Raw genomic sequence first — 24852 nt, 5'->3', positions numbered from 1 at the left:
ATCAGGTGTCCTAAAGGACATAAAGGAGACATTTAAGGTCAGGCAGGTGTTACGGGTAGCCTCCTGAAGGACCGTTTCAAAATTTAGCTGTCTGGACATAAATTCAGATGGTGGAGAAGAAAATAGTAATAACTTGGGAGATGATATAAACACCTTCTTCCCTCTTTTAATATTTAGAGAAAATGAGAACAAGGAAGCCAAGATCAAGACTTTTTGATTGGTCAGAAAGAGACAACATTTCACCCCAATAGGCAGATGCTCATTGGAGAGGCAGAGCTTTACTAGAATATTATTCTGTCAATTACAAACCCAGCAGCAACTCGACAAAGAGCAGCTACAGCAACACTGGAGATGAAGATAAATATATAGCAGGTCTATTAACTTTAAATATGTCTGACATTTGAACCAAGAGACTCCTCTTACTTGATTAAAAAATAATAGTTAAAATAAGAAAATGTAAGGTAAGTTTTAAAACTTTTTTTATTTATAATTTCAAATGAGATTATGTATAATTCTATGTCATAGAGGCATAATGTTTAAGCCCAAAGAGACTAAATGGCAATCTGTTTACATTCCTTAAGAACAAAAAAACAAAAACTTAGTATCGTATGATGATATAACTGGCACAAAGTGACATAGCTAGTTAATGGTAGAACCAGTACTAGAATCCATGACACAAGTTACATATCTAGATCCTGGATAAAAGGGGAGGGAGAGGTTAAATTGCTTGAGAGATCAAAAAATTCTAAAAATTTTTCTAACCCCTTTCCAGGATTAGAAAAGCTACCAAGCATGTTTGACTGCCATCTAGTGGATGAAATGAAAATATCTGGTCCTAGGTGTTCAGAAGAGAATGAATCCAGACAATTTAGCCTGTAGTAATAACAGAAGGAATTGCTCTTTGAAATAAACAAGATACCAAACTGTATGATATGTTTCATCTGCTTGGCCCTTTAACTACATTCACCTTTGCGCATTTCCACAGACCCTACCAATCATCCTTAGGTGATGATGGATGGTCTATCATATTTCTCACCTTTTCTTCCTGCAGCCATTGACCTAGACTCTTGGTAGCCAACCAGTGGTTGTAGTCATTACTGTAACTGAGCACCAGCAAACCTGCAACCTGGAAAGACAGGCAGTCATTTTAAAGGGGTGACCACAAAATATTATCCAACTCTTGTGACCTTTCTTAAGGATCAGTTTGCATTTTTTAAAAAGCTTTATTACATCCACTGATATGAGACTTAAATTTTTGAATACTTGAAGAAAAAAAGATGATCAACACTTTTCTCTTAAAATACATAATTTTTACCTTAGTTATCTATTATGTAAGGAAACAGTCTTATCTGGTTTGCCAGATCCTGAGACTAAGATGAATCCCCCTTTTCAGTGGCATTCATCAGTAATCTAATTAATAATTACTTATTTAATGTACATGAAGAATAAAATTATTTTTAATCTATATTTAAATATGACTGAGAAATTTGGATAAAATTGTGAGAAATAGAGCTAAACTAAATGATCAGGCCAAGTTATTCAAAAATAGAATGGTGAAAAAAATAAAGTGGCGAATTTGATGTGTAAGGTTTTGAATTGTTAAGATATTATCCGAATCTACCATGAATAAGAAATTTTAATGTGTTTACTTTTAGACTGGCATATCATCTAGACTTATCATCTAAATATACATTTAGACTTATCATCTCCAAAAAGGATAAGATTAAAAGGCAAATAGTTAATACCGAGTTGATTATCAAAATCCTATTAAAAGGTGATTCATTACTAATTCTTGTAGCATAGTTATTATTTGAACTTATAACAACATTTTTCCAAATAAAGCCAAGTTTGATCGAAGGCATTGAAGAACAAATCCAAAGTGCCCTGAAAAATAAAACTCGATGTCATGCTCAAGATTATTTTCATATACCTAGGAAGAGGTTGAGAACACTAATTTAATGGTTTGTATTATGATTTTCAGGAAGAAACTTTGCCCAACCTAGATTCTTAAAATAAATCAATTATACCCCTTGAAATTGAGACTTTTAAAATAGTCATCACTGGTACTACCTTAATTCCATCAGATTCCAAATATTTACTAAGTCCCAGTTCATCCAGTGCAGTAGTGTCAGGGGCACCACCATTTCCAATAATAGGGTTAGCCATGGTGAGAATCTGTCCCTTGTAGGCAGGATCAGTAATAGCTTCCGGGTACCTGGGTAAAGATGCCAAAAAATTACCAACAAAAAAATGTGTATAGCTACAATTTACATACATATTCTTAATAACTGAATCCTTGAAAATTAGAGAACATGAGATTAAAAACCTAAAAACTGTTTCTAGATATTAGCAAACCTAGAGAATTTTAAGATAGAATTTGTTAATTTACTTCATGATATGACTGCTATGAAAAGAAAAGCTGACTCTTAAGTACTAAGTTATATTCTCATATAATTTTCATTCCCTCAATTTCTTAAATTTTTTGTCTTTAAAAAATTCCTTAAGGTCTTAATTTTTAACATATTGCTCTAAAGTTTGCAGATGTCTTGAAGATTCTCTTAGCCTACCAGACAATGATTGGTTCCAAACTGATATTTACTGTTGAGGGCTGCCAGTTTCACCAAAATAGTAACTGTCAAAAATTTAAAGATTTTTTAAAAATATCTTTTAGGATACTGAAGAGTATTCCGATTATGTCAGTGATGGTTGCATGGGTACAAATTTTTTTAAATTTATTGAACATTTAAAACAGTGAGTTAATTTTTTATGAAATATATATTTAATATAGTTGATTTTAAAATAGTTCAATTTTAGAAAGAGGCATATGTTTGAGAGTTATTATCGACTTAGAAAAAAATCAATCCCACAAAAATTGACTTGAAGCATTTCTGAATTCTAAATTAAAAGATTCCAAACAACTATTTTGAAATAGTTATAAGAAGTAGGAAGGGCTTAATTTTAAAGTTTGTAGAAGGGAAAAATAAGAATACCTGTGTTCTTATTTTATAGATATATATGTGTATATATATATATATATACATATATATATATATCTCATATTCTTAATAATAAGAAACCTTATTCTTAATAATTAAGAAACAGTATTCCCATAAATGCCAGGAGCTATCTGTAGCTATTCCATACATTGGAATACATTACAATGAGGGTTCTCCTGAGTTCCGCCCCTCTTATTTCACTTTCTGCATAGTTACACCAAATCTTTCTTGTGGATTACTACTGAAAGTGAACTTAGGTGCTGAAGGGGACGGAATTAACAACCTTGAAACCAATAAAGTTCGGCTCAGGCAGTAGTCAACATAAATTCTTCGACCCCTCTCCAGACTAACTCTTTGCAGAACTACCTTTGTCAACAGAATAGTTAGTCTTTCAGTTCAGCAACCCCACCTAAGGTGACTAACGTGCTGTGATATATATCCACACCTCCATCAACTAATTTCTCAAATGCCTCTCATTTATCAAGAGCTGATAATATTTTAGCCAAGGCTCATACACAATATAAATGCATTTCTTAAAGATGAAAAACAAAACCCCCTTAATTATCAACCACCTTACTGAGTGAGCCACACAATGAATGAAAGCAGCATTTCTCAATGAAAAATAGGGTTTGTGGTTTAATCTTATTAATGAATGCCTCTTTCTACATCAAAAAAAAATCTTAACTAATTTAATTTTACTTCCCTTTCTTCTTTCTCTCTGTAAAAGAACTGGCCATTTTCTTTAAACATATGCTTACAAAACTCTCTCCAGTAAATGAATAAATACAGCTTGTCCTAGAGAACTGCAGTGTTGGAAGCAAATTAATCTATCAGGTCCTGTTTGACTTTTGTGATGTGACAAGATTTATTACCCGTAATCTATCACAGAGAAGAAAACTCTAGTGCCCTCCATCATTCTGATCTATATTAAACAGTTGTTTGTTGGCAGGTATATTAACACAGCTAGTAATTAGTGCTGCCAAAAAGCTTAAATAATTGCCTGGTGAAGCAAAACTTTGCAAACAGGTTTCATACACTGTAATTTAATGTTCTCACCAGTGGGAACTATTTTAAAAACCATTTAATATTCTTCATTTCAAACAAAGAGCCAAGAGTTTAGAGAAGAATGGACATTAATAATATAACGGAAGTTTGGTCAATCAATATCTTCAATATCAGTTAACAAATTTTCCCTTGTCTTGTCAAATTTTCCCTTCCCTTGTCAAATTTTCCCTTGTCTATGGCTAACTGAATTTCCCTAAAAAATTTATCAAATATTTTATAGTCTAGTCTATTCGATCTCTAATGGAAACCTCTGGAAACTACCTAGTCATTTTTAGAGACTCATATATATATATATATTTTTTTTTTAATTGCAAGCTATAAATTACTATCTACTGCAGCCCCCTCACTGTTTATGTGTGAAAACAAGGATTCAGAAAGGTTAAGTGATTTTCTCAATATCATTATCAACATAATGAGTTATCATTAGAACTGAGACCAGAACTTCAGCCTCCTAGTTCTCAGATGAACAAACATTTGTTGACTAGATAAGGACAGTTGCAGGATTTCTGTAACAACTCTTACCTTCATTGCAGTAATTCTCTTAGCAAATCTTAAATACTACGTTGGGTCTCAACCGATAAATTTTGAAAATATTAGATCTATGCACTTGCTCTCTCACTGATTATGTTAAGACAATAAGTGTATCAGTTATGTTGCCTTACTTGAGTGCAAAACTGTATAAAATACCGAAGGATTTCTTAGCTTCTTATAGTAGTTCATATTAGATGTGCAAAGTTGACTCCAAACTTCACTAATGGAATGGCACCAGAGTGTGCTACCTATCCTTTTCCCTGCTCCAATTTTCACCTTAATCAGATCCATACCTTGCCTAACAGAAGCCATTTGCTATTTGGTCATCTCACCTAACCTGTGTCCTTGCACCCTATATTTCCAGAATAAATTTTGTTCTTTTTTTTCAGGGTAACACCAGTGTTCATCTTCTCATTCATTTACAGCGGCAGGGAGGAGTCTGTGTCTGTGCCTCTTTTCAGGCCGCAGAAGGCTACACACAGGCGCCGTGCAACATCAGGACAATATGTAGTCTAATTATTTGATGCGGTGATTTCAACTTCCCACCATGAGTAAGATCACCCAGTTATTCCTCTACACAGAAGAAGAAAGAACCTTGGAATAGAAGCATTACTCACCCTCCCAGACCAGTATTAAAAACCACTTCACCAGCAACAGAGGATGGATGGCCAAAGGAGTAACCTTTCATCTTAGTTCCATCTTCCAGGACAATGTGTGCTGTCTGTGCCTAAAGAAACAGATTCATAATTCTTAGCAGAATACAAAATATGAAAGAAAACTTGTTGAAAAAATCCAAAGGTGTAATATACTAACTTATTAAATAAATGCACAATATATTTGATGAAACCTTACTGCCTAGATTCGGAGTTGCTCTCCTGTTACTTGTCACTTTTCTTCAAATGTATGTCTCTTGTCACTGGCAGGTGTTTTATTTTGCTTAAAAAAGGAACTGAGGCCTGTCAATACATTGTCCATTCTAAGTCTACTTGCAGAGTTATTGACAATCCAGAAATACTTCAATTTAGCTGAAATGCTATGTGTCTATCTTTTCTCCTTAATATTCCCTAGCATAGCTCAAGCATAGCTTTAAGGGAAGTTCATGAGTTTGCAAAAACATTGTGAATTGTACTGTACAGCTCATCATCACTCTAAGGTTTAGAGATAGAAGGAATCTTTAAGGTTATCTATCAAATCATGTTCCACAGAGCTCTTGTGTTTGATGGAGCTGTCCCAAAGGCTATCCCCTCCGACAGCTTTATGGCTAAAGGAGCTGAAACTTTATACTCTGTTAATACTGATACAAAAGCAAGCACTCTGGAACATTTCAAAATATATTGTATTCTGCTTTTTAGTAGAGTTAGTTATATCCATGTCTGGTTCTCTCGATAAACTGTAAGGCGCTCTGAATTTGATTACTTCACCATATTAATCTTTGAACCAGCTTCTATAAAATTCTTGGCTTAGAATAGGGACAATTAAAGAAACTTATTTAAGAAGCAGGCACCATCTAGTTCTCACAAATACCCTAAATTCTATTGTTGAGACAATTTAAATCTAACTCTCAACGTCCATAAAATTCAGGAGAGAGAGGAATGTGTTAAACCACACCTTGAGGTGCAAAATCTAGACTATAAAAAGTCCACAGGACAAAATAATTCAAACATGGCATATGATTTTACTTATATACGGACTCTAAGCAACAAAAAGAACAAACTAATCAAAAACAGACTCACAAATATAGTGGACAATTTGGTGATGGACAGAGAAGTGAGGGGTTGGGGAGCTGGGAGAATGGGGTGAAGGATTGAAGAAGTACAAATTAGTAGTTGATAGTTGCTCACAGAGATGGGGAGCAAGGCATAGGGAATGCAGTTAGCATTAATATGATGACTAAGTGGAGGGCCAGGGTAAGGAGGGAGCAATTGGGAGGGGTCGTTTTATGAACTATATAGCTGTCTAACCAATGTACTGTATACTTGAAACTAGTTTAAATAAATAAATTTTTTTAAAAGATGAAAACTAAAAAAAATTAAAAAATAAACTATAAGAAAAGCTCTGCAATAATTGAGGAAACTTGCATAAAAATTTATATTTTATTATGTTCAGCATAATATTTTTTAGGATTGAAGATGATATTGTAGTAAAATTTTAAAGAGTCCTTATTGTTCCAAAGATATATACTGAAGTACTAAAATAATAAAAGATAAACAATATGATATCTATGATTTGCTTTAAAAGAATCAAGAATTGGATATACATGTAGGGATATAGGTGAAATGAATTTGGCCATGAGTTAATTGAAGTAAGGGAGATCATTGTGCTGTTCTCTCCTCAAAGATTGAGGTCATTAAAGATAGAAATGCACTAATTCTCTACTTTCCTTCCCGTACATTTTTAGGACTGGACCTATAGTGTCTAATCCTTTTGGATCCTGCCACCCACCTACACTCTCACCGCCCCCCCAACACACACATACACACCCACGCTGGTATGCAGCAGGAACTCAATAAATGATTTCTAGACCTCTGTTTCTATGTTAAATGATTTCTAGACCTCTGTTTCTAGCTTTATAATATCTACCTAGCTTTTCAAGTATTAAAAAGGAAAAAACCTCATCATTTTTCTATAGTAATCTTCTCTGTTGAAATATGATGCCTCTTTTAGGCTCAAAAAAAATACTCTTCAGTGTAAACCAATGTTTGATTATTTTGAAACCAATATACCATGGGCCTAAATAATATTTATGTTGAGTGTTTATGTGTAGTGAGTATACAAATTAACTTACATACACATTTTATATATAATTTTATTAGTATTTCCTAATAAAATCAATATGTATAAAATACTCCTTTCAACAGATTGGTTTACATTTTTTTTTTTAATTTGAGGTACGATGCATGGATTTCAAGTTTATATGTCTGAGAAAGATTGGACAAAGTGCTGTGCTACACATTTTATATGCATTTGTGTGTGCGAGTGCATCTATGTGTGTGCACACAAAGCAGAGTCAGCCAAAATAATTTTGTACTTTTCTTGACATATCAAATTACCTTTGAGGTAAGTTGTATTTATACCCTTGGAACCACTGTTTGAGATCTTAAACTTGACACTTTATCTTGAAATAGTTATGGTTTATCTTCTCATCCACTAAGCCAAACAAGCTTTTGGAATTAGCACAAAGGAAACACAGTCATTCATTAATGTGATATGAATGATGACAAGACACCCGACAGAATCAGCTGAATGCGTTAAGTTCTGAATTCTGCTCCTATATCCAGGAAATCACCCTTCCATGTCACATCTTCTACCAACATACTATTCCTATTTTATATTTTACTTTGTCAACTATTGTTTGTTTACTTATAATTCAAGACAGAGGTTGATGACTTTAGGAAGTTAGAGTGGTAATGCTCAGAGTATTTCTAAAGACTCTTATGAGCTCTCCAAACGTCTATGCTGATGGTTCTCAATAGGGTACGTTTATCGGGAAAATTCCTTTTAGTCCGACTAGTGAAAACTCACTGTCAAAAAATATTTTCTACTGAAAATATTATTTTCTGTTCTCAAAGAAGTCACATATAACCTACATGCTTTCAGAAAATGGAAGGAAAAAATGAAACCTTTTTCTTAAATAATATATAACTTTGATAGCACCTAAAATAACTGTACGTAGTTCACAAAACGTGTGTGAACTGAAAATTTCAATTGTCTTCTAAATATCAGCTTATTCACCCTACTCTGAGCCATCCTACCTAAATATCACTTCTGTGTATATTTTTCTGTTACTTTTCTCTATCCTCTTCTTGTCTAAGAATTTCAGATTGGCTTATCTGTGGGTTAGCCACCATCTACTTATTTTTTAAAAAGGCAAAAATTAATGTAGGCAAACCTACCTCTTGCTAGCCTATTTCTACAATTCTATTTGGTCTTTTTCTTCCTCTCTCCATGGGATTAGTTTTCAACTTTCCTTTCTACCTTTTAAAGATATATTTGAGGAGACATTTACTGTTGCCTGAAATAGTTCCTGAGATTGTGTTCAATATGTCTTTTTGTTCCTTTAATTATGTTTTCTGTCCTTTTTGGCAGCATTTATAGATGTTCCAATCCTCTTTCCCACTACACATTATATTGTTACAAGGTTTCTGTTTATTGCCTGTAGTACCCTTTATATTCCACTTAACTACATTGGCCTCCGATGAGTTTAAAATGATGAGTGCCAATTGACTTATCTATGAATTGATGGAGAAATTTTGAACAAAGAGCCATTATTTGGAATCCCCTCTTCTAGCTAACAATTCCTCAAATGCTATTTCATCCCAATGAGTCCAAAAGAAATCACCTTGTTACTGTCATATTTTAGTAGCCTCAGTCCTAGTAGAAAGAAGTCCATAGCCTAAGAATTAGACTATAAAATTAAGTTATAATTTAAGTGCCTACTACCAGAGCCCTGTGGTACTTTGAATGCTGAAAATGCAAAGAAAATTTTAATGAAGAGAAATATATACACTTGTAGAATGTCCGAAAAGTAACCAAAATATTATATAAGTATGAGTTCTACAAAATAAAGGATCTTTATCATGATGTGGTCCCTAAGTGTTTAATAAAAAGAAACATGTCAATAAGACAGGTTAGACATTCAAGTCACAATATGTGCCAAGTACCATACTAGGCTCTGGAAATGCATGGGTAAATGTCCCTAGTCCTCCTATGTAGTAAAAGGGCTGGATATATGCATGGATGATAAAATAGAGGAAATCTCAAGAAGAACATCACTGAAGCCCTTGAAGATACAAAGATACATAAAATATCGTTTCTTATGGGAGATTTCTCTTTAATAAAATAATTCACTCTTTCTTTTCCACCCATGTGTTAAGTAATAAAAATAAAATTTTTAAGAGAGAAAGCCATGTCAAATTTTGAATTTCAAGTCCAAAATTTAAAGTCCTTCAAGTCATTGTTCAAATGCCATCCATCTTCTGGGCAAGACCTACCTCGATCCCTTATTTAAAATGGAAATATGCCCCCAGCCCCGGATCTCCATAGTCTGCTCGGTTCTCATAGCGCTCATTGCCTCCCAACATTTCATCCAGTGTCTTATTTAAAATATCTTATCCCACCAGAAAGTGAACTTCACATGGGCAGAGTATTGGGTCAGCATTTTGTTCAGCAGTAAGCCTCAGGGGCCTATATCAGTGCCTGGCACAGGATAGAAGATATTTTAATTTTTGTTGGATGAAGAATCATTGAGTATCACTCTAAAGATAATAACATTAAAAATATTGAAAAGTGTTATTATACATTTAGTTTTTAGTTTATTCTAGGTATGATTTTAAAAATAATCAAATGCCTGTTTTGAGTTGCCTTTTCATTATGTTTAACTAACAATACCTTTCCATGATATCTTAAATGTAATCTCATAATGTAAAAATATTAAGGTGAGAAATAGATGTGAATCTCATTGAGGGGTAAAGGAGTGAAGAAGGGAAAGGTAATTGGATGGTTACATCAGAATATGCATATTGAGTATCCTGTGTATGAATGTTCAAATACATATTGTGCAGAGTTAAGACAAATAATTATGATAATTCCAAATACAAGGATTATTTATATCAATTTACTAGGTATTTCACGTGAAAGAAGCTGACACTGTCTGAAATACGTAACAGTTTCATTTCTTATTTCATTTTGCAAAATAGACAAAGAATGAGAAAGTTCTCCTTACCTAGGGTATTCTAAAATATAGAAATAAGAGAATCCTGTATTATTTTATTTAGTTTTAGAATAATTTATACAAATGAATCTTGAAGAAAATTTATTTTAAATTTTTCATATTATTCTCAAATATTTTTGCCATAGCAAATTCAAGTGAAAAGTCTAAATCAGATTCAAAGGGATTGCAAGTTATTTTGAACACTGAAAGCTATTTACTTCTTAATCATCAAAATTATTTAAATAAACATGTATTATTCAGCTGCTCTATTTGAAATTCTAATCTAACTTGCTGCTGCCTATCTTAGTCAATCATTACCGAGAAATACAAGCAAGCAACAAGTTCTAAGGTGAATTTAATCTGACTCCCTCTGGATAGAACTGAGAAGGATTTTACTTTGGTTTGTTCTCACCAGATATGGAGAACAACTTTTCTCCTTCCAAAATATGAATACTTAGAAGAAACATTATTTGCACTTGGCTACTTTGAGTTTTTCTTTTTAATATGTTCTTACAGCTCTTAGTTTTACTTTTTCCCCTCTGGTCTTCTACTAATATTCCAATAACTTTTTTAGTAAAACTTTCATGTAAACTAAATCCCATGTGTGACAGGATCCACTTAGAGACTTAATTTTTTTTTTTGCACCCTCATCAGTCAGTCATTCAGTCTCTGTTTGCATACCACTGAAAGATGAGGCACTCACTACCTTACCCAGCTGGCTGTTTTCTCTCTTTTATATATCTATATTACTTTCAAGTATACAGTACACTGATAAATTTTAACTAAGAATTATAGTATAATTCTTCATCACTAATTAAATGCATATAAAATTATAAGAATAGTCTTCAAATCTCAAGATCATAGCAAAAAAATAATTCAATTTTTAATTCATTATCTAATTTTAGATTTAAATGCCTCAAAGTCAAAGGTTGTTATTGTTACCTTTGTTCATACTGACTCAACCAAATAGACAATAAAATGCTGAAATAAAACAAGACGTTTTGGGTATATTTATTAGGCTTCGGTTTAGCAGTTAAGAGATATTTAAACGACTTTATTAATCAAACTCAAATCAATCATTTCCTCCACTTACTATTATTATTTATCAACCCGAACATACACAGTCCTCTAAAGGTAACAAGAAGAGGAACTTTACTAAAAGGGGGAACAGAATATGAAGTTTCTGTTTGGAAATCTCATTTGAAAAAGGTCAAGCATATTCAATTTGGCAAATGCTTAGATTGCTGATTTTGAAAAATAAAATAACTATCTTTTTTCAGGGGAAATATATATATTAATATATATATTACACTATTCCCTCAATAACTATTACCCAAATTTGCTTATATACTCATAATCTAAATTGCAAACCAGTTTACAGCAGGGTTTTAGGGTAAGAGTAGAGCATAATTTTCTATCCATTCAGGGGACAATTTTTTTTAAGTATAGAGAGGGTAGACTTCTACAGTGAGAAGATCAGATGCTTGAGGAAAAAAAATTTATGCTACAGACAACTCTACCCTGGCCCCATCCACTCCAATCCATGGGGACTATTTGAAATCCTGTTCTGCGCAAGGGAAGAGGAGGGAGTATAAATGACGTTGAGCTGGAGAGAACAATTTGGACAATCTCTTCCACTTTTTGCCATTTGGTTCTTTCCCTCCCATATCTGCCTGTTGAAATATGGATCTCACTAGTTTTTTTTTTTTTGTTTGGTTTGGGGTTTTTTTGGTTTATTTCTTTGCTTAGTTTTGTTTTGATGTTATACTCTTGATCAATTGTTTATTAAAGGTCAATTCTGCAGGTACCTTTGAAGACTTTGAAAAAAAAACAAGCCTTGAAGAGCCACTAGGCAGAGCCCAAGTTCTTATTCTCATTCCTGCCCTCTCTTCTTTCTACTTCTCTAAATTCTACCTCTTGTTACAAACCCAAGCTTTATTATTTTTGTACATTAAACAACTAAGCAATGAAAAATTTCTTTTCCAAAGTTAAAAGTAATAAATACTTGGCACTTATATTCACCACCTTATATCCAAGTATATGACTAATTTAGCAATAAGATTATAGGCAACACTAAACAACAGCAAGGAGAGCGAGCCTGCCTTCTCTGTCCAACACAGTATCACCAACACATAACACAGTGTCTGGCACATAGTGGGTAATTGCGGAAACCATTTTGTACCTCTCTGAATTCATACCTTGGCCCATTAAATTAATTTTCAGGGAAATTGGAAAGGTCATTTAATCCCTGGTCCACAAAAGAGAAGTAATAGGAGTGATTGGTGACTTTGGGAAATGGAATTGAGCAAGACTAGCTCAGCTCTTCTTAACTCTGTTTCAGAGAAACCTGTTCTCAGTTGTACATCAAGGTGGTAGAACTGCAGTTGTGAAAGAACACATTCACTCAGGGAATGGGAGTTCTAAGAAGCCCATTTGGTTACAGATCTAAGTCCTGTGATTAACAGTGATGAAGCTGATACTTAGATCTTTATCTGCTTAAATGCTATGTCTTATTTCTCAATTGATTCTAAACTTAGAGGTTAGGGGTAATGTGTAATTAATTATCACCCCTAAAATCCTACCAGTAGAAAATAACCTAGCAAATACTCATTGGTTGAATGAACGAATGAATGAATGACTCTCAGGTAATAAAGATGTTACATAATTCTGCTTTTGTTTCTCTGGGACAAAATAACTGGCTTGCAAATCACACTCCTACTTGGCTCCCAATCATATTTAGGTCAATCCTCTTAGGCTCTACTCACAAAGATGAGAAGTGGTGAGCTATTTCCTGGGAGATTAGGTAAGGAATAAAGAACACTTGTTTCAGTAGTATTTTCTCTTTCATTTAAGTAGACATGTAAGTGCATATAGCAATTCCTTTTTATAAAGCCATTACATCATAATTAAGCTTTATTCATACTTTAGTACTGCTAGATGATTAAATAATGAGACCATTAAATGAGAAAAGGTTACAACAGAAAATATACGAGCATACACTCTCTTCCGCACACATTTTTCCTATTATTTCTTTAAATACTGAAAATATTAAACATGTATTTTTCATTTATACTTGATATAATTTTTACTTTTAATCACATTTTAAATTCTTAATTTACTTGTCTTATTTTTGGTTGAACTCTTTTCTAAAATGTAGATTTCTAATTTAATATTTTTCTAGCAACAGTTAGTCTTACAAATCTTTCAAATCCAAAGATAGTAGGTCTAATAGTAAGATATTGGAGGTTCAGTCTCCCTCTCATTGGCACCTTTTCCTGCCATCTCCTAGGAGTAACAACTTTCAAATCACATCTGGTCCTGAGAATCCAAAGTCTGGGCAAGAATCCAAAGGCTTTCGAGAGTCTCAAGAAATGAAGTTCTGCTGTTTATGGGGGTTCTAACTCAGAAACTACCAGATGCATGCAAAGCACTGCAGGATACCTGAGTGCTTTCCTTTCTTCATGTATCCCTAAAACATAAGAATGAGCCAAGACTTCAAGCAAATTTGACACAGCCCTTAAACATCAGTCAAGGTCCAAGGTCCTTAGTCCAAAGCTAATGGCGACCTCAAGTTGCTCAATGCTCAACAGTAGGCATTTACTTTTAGGAGCCCAATAAGTATGCAACTGCCTAAAATGAAATACACACACACACACACACACACACACACAATACACACACACACACACACACACACAGAAAGAGAGGGGGAGATTTCTTTATATCTTCTAAAAATCTCTTGATTGACCTTGAACCAATGTATAAATTGTATCTGTAATTAATATTTCCACCTCTTCAGAATTATGTTTTTCTCCCATCCATGTCATTATGTTGCAAAACATACAAACAAGCCTCTCTCTGGCCCTCCCTTCCCAAACAGGCCAAGGGTTTGTAACCAATACAGAAAGCAAGGAAAATACATTAAAACTAGTTTATATTTATAGTTTGATTTTCTTTGGCCTGGAGCATACAGATATTATAGGTCTGGAAACCAGTTATTTTATAAAATAAGTAGTCATAAGTTGTGTTTCTTTGTGACATTATATGATTTTGAAATTTAATGATCGAAATTAGTTGTTTCCATGTTCTAGTAATACTAAACATTACTTTTATCTGCAAATTTAAAAGAAGTGCATCCATAAGATTATAGATTTTTCCACACATAATATTTATGGCTAAAATGAAGTTTTCCTGTGTATAAGTAATTACTCTATCTTTAATTTTTTATTTTATAATTTTATTTTTTCTAAGTTAAACTGAATTACATAAGTTTCTATATGATCCCTATCCTTATATTACTTTTTAAATGAGCATTTTAATAAACTGAGCAATCTTTGAACTTTGTACATTCTAATATTTGTAAAACCTGGGGATGTAATTCTTTCACAAATTTTAAGTAACTTTTAATAAAAATACATTTTTGTGAGGGAGGTTACATATAAGTAGAGATTCCAATAAATTCTCTCAGTATTTATTTGTTGGTTTGTCTGCTGTGGATTTTGGCATCATTTTTTTTTCACTATATCATGCATTTTTTTAAATGACATTTCCAAGATACGATACTGCAAGCAGATTTGATATTTCACCCAAACATCTCACTGCTTTAGGGCTTTTGATTTTTTTCTTTAAAATTAAAATTCGTTGTAAACCAATATTTATGGGCCTATTTTCATTTCCTAGTAAGATGATTGATTAGCTCTATGGGACCACAAATAAATGACGGGAATTTTACATTCTAATACTCTCAGTTTGAGATCAAGTTTAAAAGGGTAAATGCTTCAAAGCATTTTCCAGGACAAGAATAATGCAATAATTATTAATGGGAATCACACAGCTAGATTCCCCTTTAAAAGCTTTGAAAATGTGTCCCTAGTGCTATGCTCAACTAATTTAGAGGGCTTAGTCTTAGAAGTAACTGTCAAATTCAAACATAATTTATAATTTAACCTATAAACATTTTCGAAACAGCCTGGTGTTTATTATTGTTGTTAGGCCTTTCTTTTGCATTTATTAAAAATCATCTACTCTTTGTTCATTATTGCTCCATATCTCAGCATCATTCTGGGCTAGCTTTGAGAATATTGATTCTTTACTTTGAACCAGTTTTCTTTGAATCTTTTTGTTCATGACACCGAAAACAAGTCAAAAGGAGACTTTTCTTGCAGTTTAAAATTGCTTATAGCAAACACCTACCACGATGGACTTTTGCATATATGGAGCTTACAGAACTGTATGAGAAAGAAACAAATTGAAAATTGAAAAATAGCACTCTTTGTTACATACGCGTAATACTCTTTTGATTGGAGAGGAAGAAATACGTCAACTCTGAATAGCAATGCCCTAAAATGTCCTATTTGTAGAATTACTAATGACCATAAAAAGCAAGAATCTTATTGATTCTTTGATTTAAACAATCTGTTCTCAAAATGCAACCAAAAAAAGGGAAGAAAAAAATTTAATTTATTTTATATTAAGATTAAATCTTGGTATATAAGTGGGCTCTCGAGTAAGCAATAAAATTACAACAGGAGAAATGATTTACAGCATTCTGAAGCCAGGTTAAACTATCACTTCAGACATATAAGCACAGTAACAAAAATGCCAAACTAAAAAGATCCATGTGGCATCTGATCTTGGAAGCTAAGTAGGCCTGGTTAGTACTTGGATGGGAGCCCACCTAGGAAGACCAGGTGCTAAAGGCATAAAAAATAAAAAATAAGGGATTATAAATTGACAAAGTCCTTGCAATCTGTGAGGTCAACCAAGGGTTGCCTCCTCAAAAAAATAAAAAAGATCCATGTGGTATTTGAGGTCTAATTATAATTCTAACCAGACTTGCTACATGTATACTTCAGTTTGTGTACAAAAACAGACATCCACGTGTCCTTGTGTTAACTACAGCACTTGCACATCTGTGAAATGGGAAAAAGAGCACTGTTTATTCCCCTGGGTATGAGAATTTACCAGTAAAATGTTCTGGATATAAAGCTTCGGCTATTTTAGCAATAAATTTCATAAAAGATTTGAATATAAAACATTACAGCTATGAAAATCCCCTTAAAATAGTATAAAAATGAAAGTGATTTACTTTGGGAATCTGAGTGGGAATTGCTGTTAAATCATTTGCCTATATAAATTATATGCATATCAGAAAAAGTAGAAGCTCTATATGCTTATTTCCATTTTCTCTAAGGCCTAAAGCTATCTAACATCTTTGATTTCTTGCTTGCCTGATGATTCTTAGCTATTTGTTCATGTCAGTATTCATCCTCTTAAGAAATAAAATAAACTCAATCCAAGTTTTGGAAAGAAGGAAGCTAAAAGCCAGAATTTATTTCAGTTTATCATTGAATAAACAATATGGTAAAAAGTTAAAATTTTAAAATGTTCTTTATTGATAGATGATATTTAATTTTCATTCTTACAGTTATCCTATCAAAATATGGATACTTAAAATTCAGAATTACAGTACAATTTGCTATGTCTAGAATATTTAATGGAACTTCTCAACCGTTATAATGTCAACATTTCAGAATGTCAAAGTACTATAACAGCAATCAATTAAGCCTTACAACACCCTAAGTTAATAGCCTTACAACATCCTAAGTTAATATTAAGTCATCTGCCTTTGGTTAAACATAAGCCAGTGTTGGGGGAAAACACCATGAAGTTAATTTCCTTAAATATTTCTATGTTCTTGGCATTTATAAACAAATTAGTCAAGTTTACAAGTAATTTTATTCTAGTTATGTTTCTCATTATAAATAAAATATCACACATAGAAAAATTCCATTACAAAATATGTTCATAAATTGTAGGTTTATTAACAAGCATATAATGGGCATCTACTATGTGGTAAAGTGTTCTAAGTCTGAGAGGTATTGCCAATATTGTAAGTTAATTTTTACTTCATAGTAATAAAGTAAAATGTTCTTATGTTTAATTCTATGTAATGGAAGAAAATTATTCAGTAAAATTCTTAGTGATACAGCAACCCTATTAATTCATTTATAAGAACTTCACATTAGCCAATAATCTCCTTATAAAATTTAAAAGATCAATATAAGTTGAAAAACAAAAGAAAAAGAACAAAGAAACCTTGAAAGTATTTTCATGAGTTGATCTTATTTAGATCAGATGAAGAAAATCAAGTGTAAACGTGAGATCACTAGGGCTAAGGAGTCCAATGCCAAGTTTGACCCTGGCCCAAGTAGGCTTCTTCAGTACTTGGTCATTGCCGAGACCCTGGGAAATACTGGTCATATCAAAGTCATTACATAGCAAACTCCTGAAACCTTGAAGTGAGCTCTGGTATGACCATTGCTTGAGAGGTATTAGAAACCCATAATATCCCCAGTCTTTGGTACAACTTGGAAATATGAAGTAAGTTTAATGAAGATGTGAGGACATCTGTATTTGCTGTATTTCCACAGCAGTGGGATCTAAGTTCACTTTTAAATCATCAGTAAATCTGGTAAGCATGGTCCAATGGAAACCTGAGGCATCATCAGCAAGAGAGAGAAACATGAGGCCAAGACTAGTATCAGCTCTTTCGGCATTTCCCCTGCCTGAAGTCTTAGCTTCTAGCCCAGGGCTGGGACTAGGGTGAGATGAGTGAAGTGCCTTGGGTGCAACATAAAAAGAAGGCACATTGTGGCTTTGGCAGTGACAGCCTACTTTACTAATGCCCTTACCCCACCCTAGCCTAGTCCCTGTTCAACCATACTTTTGCCAAAGATTTTATGGCAAGAAGCTCAAAATACTAAAGCACTGTTGGTGACAAACAAATGAGTCTATATTTTAAGAAGGAGGGCCATAAAAAGTGGAGTACATAAACAAATATGTTCAAAAGAGAGTCCACCCCCAATTAAAGAAATATTGTCCACCAAAAATATGTAAAGTTGCTCAACTATCCAAACTTATTCTGCAACAGCTCATTTGGGATTGGAATATAATTTATTATTTTAAAAATTTGGATTATCATGGATGAAATCCAGTCCTAAAACATACCTATATATAGTAAAAGTCTAATAAGATGGTTTTTCTTGAAAGTTTATGCTAACCTTACCCCTACCCCCACCTCTAATATGTACAGAGGCTCCAATGTAACATCAAACTCTATTTCCTGTGAATGTCTTAAAGCTACTACAATATAATTAAATGATTTTGATTGCAGAAGATTTTGTACTTGCCAATTCTAATCAAACCACAACAGCTTCTCAAGACTGAGCTAAATAGATGCTTCTCTGTTAGAATCAGAATATAATATCTTACAAAACGAAAACTTTCGAAGGTAATAATGATTCTGAGACTCATTTGTGTCTTGCATACCAGAGCGAAGGATGCTTGGACTCTTAGGTTCCTGCCTTAATTGTAACACAAGTCACTATTTTTAAAAATTAGTGGATTAATGGTCAAAGCAGTACTTATTGAACCCTTTTCTAGTCATGGGAAACTTAACCTTCCTAATTTAATACCTTCAGTTTCCAAATTTGTTTGCAAGTAAAAATAAAACTATTTACTCTTGGTGATTTTCCAAGACTTGTGAACACAGAATTTTTAAATTTGTAAGTTTCTTGAAGTCAGAGACTATCCGCTAATTATCCACTGATTTCTACTTATTATTCTCCCTGTGTACTTTCGGGGTAGAAGTTTCTTATTTATTTGTTAAATAATGAGGTAATAAATTTAAAAAATAAGATATGAGGATGTAGAACCTGACTTTTAGAATTGAATTCACCATAGTGGAAAAAATGATTATATGCTTCATAGTCCTTGAGTCTAATTGATTATAAGCAATATTGTCCTAGAGATACGTTTAATATTAAGGAAAGGTGAAAAAATTATCATTATAAATATTTGAGAAATTTTTATCAGAGATCTTGTCATTATAATAATTTGTAGTCCATGAATAGCATGAAGAAACTCTGCTCTAACTCTACTAAGTTCTTCTACTAAAATGCATACAAAAGAATTTTTTTAAGTATCCAGTTTTTGCTTTTAAACTATTTTATAGATTTTTAAGCATTGAGCATGTGTGATGATCACACAATCCTTTGAGTAAAGCAAGAATCATTTCCACACTACAGGTGACAAAATTTAGGTTCAGAGAAAATATGTGACCTGACCAAGTTTAGAACATTAATAAATGCATGAGTGATTAGAATCTAGATCTCTTTATTCCCATCTAGTGTGTTTTCCTTTACACGGCTACGACTGGTTGACTTTCATAATGAGCACTGAACATTTTTAGTACTAATAGGAAAAAATTATGGTCTTTGAAACTCATATTTTATGGTGGTTGATTATGTATACACTTGATATCAAATTTCTTCAAAATGTAGAGCACCTTGAAATTCTTTCCTCTTCTCTGTAAGTGAAATACAACTGTGTCCATTGGCAAGCTGTGCTCTATAAATATTAGCTACAAACAAACATGCAAGGAAGGGTCACATAAAAAATACGGGTGCATCACTGCTATCATCAAACCCATTCTCTCTGTCGCCAAGGGGAAAGGAAAAGTGATGTCCAAAGACACTGAAAAGGCAACCAATTTATAGGACAGTGCTTACAGACCTGATCACAGCATATCTTCCACAATCCATTTACCATCCATAACTAGCTATAATGCAGCTGACTATCCTCACTACCCTTCACTAACCATTATATGACTACATCCTAATGATTTTAACTATCTTTGAAATATGATGCCCAGAGAGTTGAGTTTTAAAAGTAAAGGTAGGAATACCACTAGGTAGATGTCTATTTCAAAATAAGTAAATAATAAGAGAAGTCCCCTTAGACTGCTGTATAAAATTTTAATTCATTATTATGAATTTCAAGAACTATTTCCTCCAAAACTCTGGCTAGAAATGACTGAGTGTGAGTAACGGCTTTAACACCATGAATTGATGGCTTTTTCCTCCTACAAATTTGTCATTCTCAGCTGTAAACTTTGGCAGACCCTTAAAACAGATCAGCCACTACAGGCTAGAACTACTTTCACAATAGTCCACCTACACAATGAAAGAGTTTTGTTGTGGTTGTAGTTAAGGTTGTGTTGAGCGCTTATTATGATCTTGGAGAACTGGCTTCTTATCTCAGCCACATCTACACCATTGTGTATAGTTACTTAATTCCTCTGTTTCTGATGCATGATGAAGATACACCTATTCTTACCTACATATTTTTGTGAGGAAAAAAAAAAGATATTCCAAGAGACTCAACCTCGAAGTCTTAGAAGACACATCTTAGTCTAGACAATATTATTTTCATTACAGTTTATTTTCTCTGAAGTTATATATGGGTACCTTTGAGATATTACTAACACTAAACTGAAACTAGATATCATTTTCATAGTTTATATCTACTCTCTGTATCTTAGATGATGGTTTAGAATATATCTTCTTTCAGCTCTCCTATTACAAACTGGATGTAAGAAAATTGTAGTTCTTGGATTTCTTAATTTAAAATGATAGTTTTTTATACTTTCTCCTGAGATTATGCATTACCCACCCCCGCCTCACACACACACACACACACACACACACCTCACTCACTCCTCACCTGTCTCTCTGTCTGCATCTCTCTCTGTTCTTTTTCTTTTACTCCTATTCTTTTCTCATTCCTATCAGTGGTGAAGTCCATGAGAATCTATGAGCATTGCTGAGCCCTGCAGATGTCACTCAGAGTAAAAACCATATTGAATTATGACTGGAACAACCTAAGCAATAGAAGCTGTAGAAGCATTCAGAGGATTTTTAGCCAACCTAATGAGCACAGAAAATATAAGAAGAATGCTCAAAACTATTAGAACCTATTTTTATATCAACAGATAGAGGTTGTTTGAGGATTTTTTCTACTTCACTTTTTACAGCTCTTACTACTAAAGAACTACTGTGATTATTTAAACTTTATATTTACCAAGTGTGATTTTTATGGACAAATTGCCCAGGGAGTAATTTTAGACTTTTCTGGTAATAAATATCTTCATAAAATTATGTAAAAAACAGAAGTTCCTACTGGATTTTGTAATTCGAGATCATTTAATATTCCCTTCTTGAACCTATAACTGCTTCTCAGTTTGAGATACACTCAAGAGGGATGGAATGATCAGTTACTAATTGTCTCCATGTCTTAATCTACAAAATAAAAATCATAAATTTGGCCTAAAGAAAGGCTAAGAAGTAAAAGGAAAAATCAATGTCTACATGATGATCTGCAAATATCAAAATTATATAGATATTTTCCTTCCAAATTTTCTTCTCAAAATATGACATTTCCAAAAGGAAAACTTTACAGCGAGCCAATACAGAACAGGGGCTTAACACGCTATCTAGTATGATGTGATTCATGAACATAAAACCAATTCCATGTTTGAACCCAAACTGTGAGCAACAGTGTCTGGGCCCAGACAGAGCCCTGATAGCCTTTAAAAATATTTGTTTTCTAAACAGAACACTTACATTTTACATGTTAACAGGAATCGTGACCTTTCTTTTATGTGGGGTGAAAATGTCTGTATTTTTATTCAGAGCAGATAAAAATGAGCATCAGGTGAATCAGTAAGTTCTATAGTAAACATTAATAAATAAGCACTTCAGAACTACATTCAAATCTGTATTTGCTTTACACTACACTAAACCCTGTACAATTTTAACAGAAGCAATGAACATGGGAATATTACCTTGACGGAAAGGAGCCTGATGCCAGGTGTTGAAAATTTCCACTGACAGCGTGCAGTCACATTGGTCAAGCCAAAACCAGTCTTCAGGACCTTCGCCACTTTGCAAGCTGTCAAAATCCTTGTCATTTTGAAGATGTTGGTTTGTGACTAAAATTAAATGAAATTACATATATTTTATGAGGATTTGTTATATTTTTTAATTACTGTGAAAGAAAGCTGGGGAGAGGGGAGTGCAATCAGTTGTTTAAGGCTGACTGCACAGTGATCTTTGAATTTCCATTCATTCTGTCATTAAATGTCTTCAACCACAGCCCCTCCTTTTAACCCCTCCTCCCGAGGTGATGTCCGGAGATGTTCTATGGACATGTAACACAAATTGCAACACATCAAACACTACCTTCTGCTGCTGAAATAATGCTGGTGTTGTAGAAAACCAGTCGTCCATCAAAAGAATTGCTTATGCAGCTGAATAAAATGACCTAGACACAGCAGACAATCTTAGAAATCTCACTTACCCTAGAGTAGCAACTTTTTAACAGTGTTAAGACTCAAAAGCTTATTGTATGCAATGCCTAATTTGTTTCCACAGAGGTTTGAATTCTCAAAGAAATCTGAAGACTTGCCATTTTCTGCTTGGTAAAAGAGTAGAAACCACATATAGTAAAAAGGACATCAGAATAAACTTTTCTCCACAAATATAAAGTAAACCGATTCTATATTGCTTTTGTTTTGTTCTTTTGAGTTAATAATAAGGCATATTATATTTTTACTATTGCATTGTTCTGTGTTCCAAATTTTAAAGCAATCCAGTAATATGAACTACAACACAACTGGAGCAAAGTAGCCTATTTATATCCCTCTTAAGCATTAGATTTGCAAATGTATAAAACAATGTCAAACATTGATCTTAATATAACTACTATTTCTTAGCCAAAAATTTTTTTAGTTATTAAAATGTCACATATAAAATTCTCAAAACTTGAGCATTCATGTTTTCACCTGAGCTGAAATGGATCACTTGAGCCCTTCAATCCCATAGTCAATCTGGCAGGCAGAGGGTCTCATTGTCTGGTGGAAGCTCTCACTAAGTCATGTGTCTATGTAGATCAAGGAATACTGTAGCTTTCCTATGATATCCTTGCAAAGGAGGAGGGAAAAATAAAAGCTCCCTCTTAGGGCCTCCCCAAATGAAAAGATGACACACTGACATAGGATGAGTGCTAGAATTGGGGGGTAGAGTGTGAGAATGTGTTAAAAAAAAAAGTTAAAGTTCTATCTTCTATCTTACTTGCTATGTTCATGTACTAACATTATCTGAGGCCACACTACTTCATGGCTGCTGGTGATAAAAACCTGAAAATATAGTCTAACCTAGTGTATATAAGTAGTTAATAAAATAAATAATGTTATGGCAGTGTGTCCAAGTACAATGGAAAAAATAAATCAATTTCTTCGTGCATATGAAGTAAAATTTAAGTGTAGGATTATATTGAACCACATTTCCTTAAAGGATACATAAAAGTATACCAAGAAGTGAAAAAAAACAGAAGGGATGGCATGAGCAGCAGCATAGACACAGGAAATCATATGGCATATTAAAAAAAAAAAAACTGAAACAGTCTGATAAAGCCTAGATGCAGAGAAATAAACAGGAATCACACTATGAAAGACTTTGTGTGCCTTAATCCATAAATTGTGTTCATGACAGTCATGGAAGTGTTTGAACAAAGGTGAAATTTGTGTGAAAGAAAGATCATGAAAAATGAATTGGAGGAGTTCGAAACTATCAGAAGGAAATCATCCAACTTGGACAATTAAGGATCTAGAAACAGTACATACAGGCTTAGTTCAATTAAAGGTTAAGCCTTGATCTCATCCTCTGTCTGTATATATACATAAAATAGTGAGGCCTGCCTTTCTCTAATTAGAAAAATGGCAATACACTTATTATAAAATTTTTAATATGCAAAATAAATTTAAATCAGTCATAATCCCATTACCATGCAGTAATCATTGTATATTTCCTCCTTTTATTTCCTGTGCTTCAATTAAATATGGCAGTTGGGGTACTGAGTTGTCCAGATCTTGAACAAGGAAAATACATAAGTAGGTGGTTTCTTAACCATTTGTGACAGCTGACCAAAAAGCATAATGAACTAAACATGGTTTTCCAGAGAGATGTTAGCAACTTTAGTATGTAATTCCATGACTGCAGAATCTAAAGAAAAATGTAGACCTGAGAGTTATAATGGACTTTCTTTTTTGTCAGAAAAAGTCCTAGATGTAGGCTATGGTCCATGTTCCCAGTCACTAGAATGAAAGTGGAAGAGTCAGAAGATTTGGCACCCACATACACAAAGAGGGTTGTAGGAATCTGTGCATTTGAAATGTATTCTGTATGAGCCAGGTCATTGAGGGTTCTCTAATCTTATGTCACTCAAAAAAGTAAAATATTGTATATGAATTTAGTCTTTCCTCCCTATTGATATATTTATTATAGTTATGACTTTTTACAGCATTGGGCTACTTCTCTCTGTACAATCCAAAATTAAAAATAAAACTAAACATTTCTCAATTTTTGATGTAGTACTTTTTAATTTAATGCTAAGAAAGTATTTTGTTTCTCACATAAATTATAAAATGCATTGTATATACATGAATATATATGCGTATGTATACATAGAAAGAGACTTTAAAATATATACATACATATATTAAGAGAGAAAGAGAGAAAGTGAAAGAGAAAGAGGAAATTATCCTTGATTAAGAGCAATTAATTTGATAACCGTGTCATTGAGATATCTGGTACTGAAAATTGTACTAAATTAAATACTAAGTGGTATTTATTTTTTTTATTTAAAGAA

At 33.2% G+C, this 24852-nt stretch overlaps 1 protein-coding gene across 1 annotated transcript in view; it reads right to left on the bottom strand.

Moving 5' to 3' along the window:
- The window catches only part of CPS1 (carbamoyl-phosphate synthase 1), a 115781-nt gene extending 93507 nt beyond the window's left edge, over window positions 1–22274 (bottom strand). The window contains exons 1-4 of the mRNA XM_039844675.1: window positions 21989–22274; window positions 5210–5319; window positions 2071–2215; window positions 1037–1126 (exon numbers count right to left, since the gene is read on the bottom strand). Coding sequence (XP_039700609.1) covers window positions 1037–1126; window positions 2071–2215; window positions 5210–5319; window positions 21989–22114 — 471 coding nt within the window. The 5' untranslated portion in view covers window positions 22115–22274. The remainder of the gene's footprint in view (window positions 1–1036; window positions 1127–2070; window positions 2216–5209; window positions 5320–21988) is intronic.
- Window positions 22275–24852: the final 2578 nt, after the last annotated feature.

The sequence above is a fragment of the Pteropus medius genome, unplaced genomic scaffold (assembly GCF_902729225.1).
Source record: "Pteropus medius unplaced genomic scaffold, Ma_sr-lr_union100, whole genome shotgun sequence".
Taxonomy (NCBI): domain Eukaryota; kingdom Metazoa; phylum Chordata; class Mammalia; order Chiroptera; family Pteropodidae; genus Pteropus; species Pteropus medius.
This window is presented reverse-complemented; position numbering and strand designations above follow the sequence as displayed.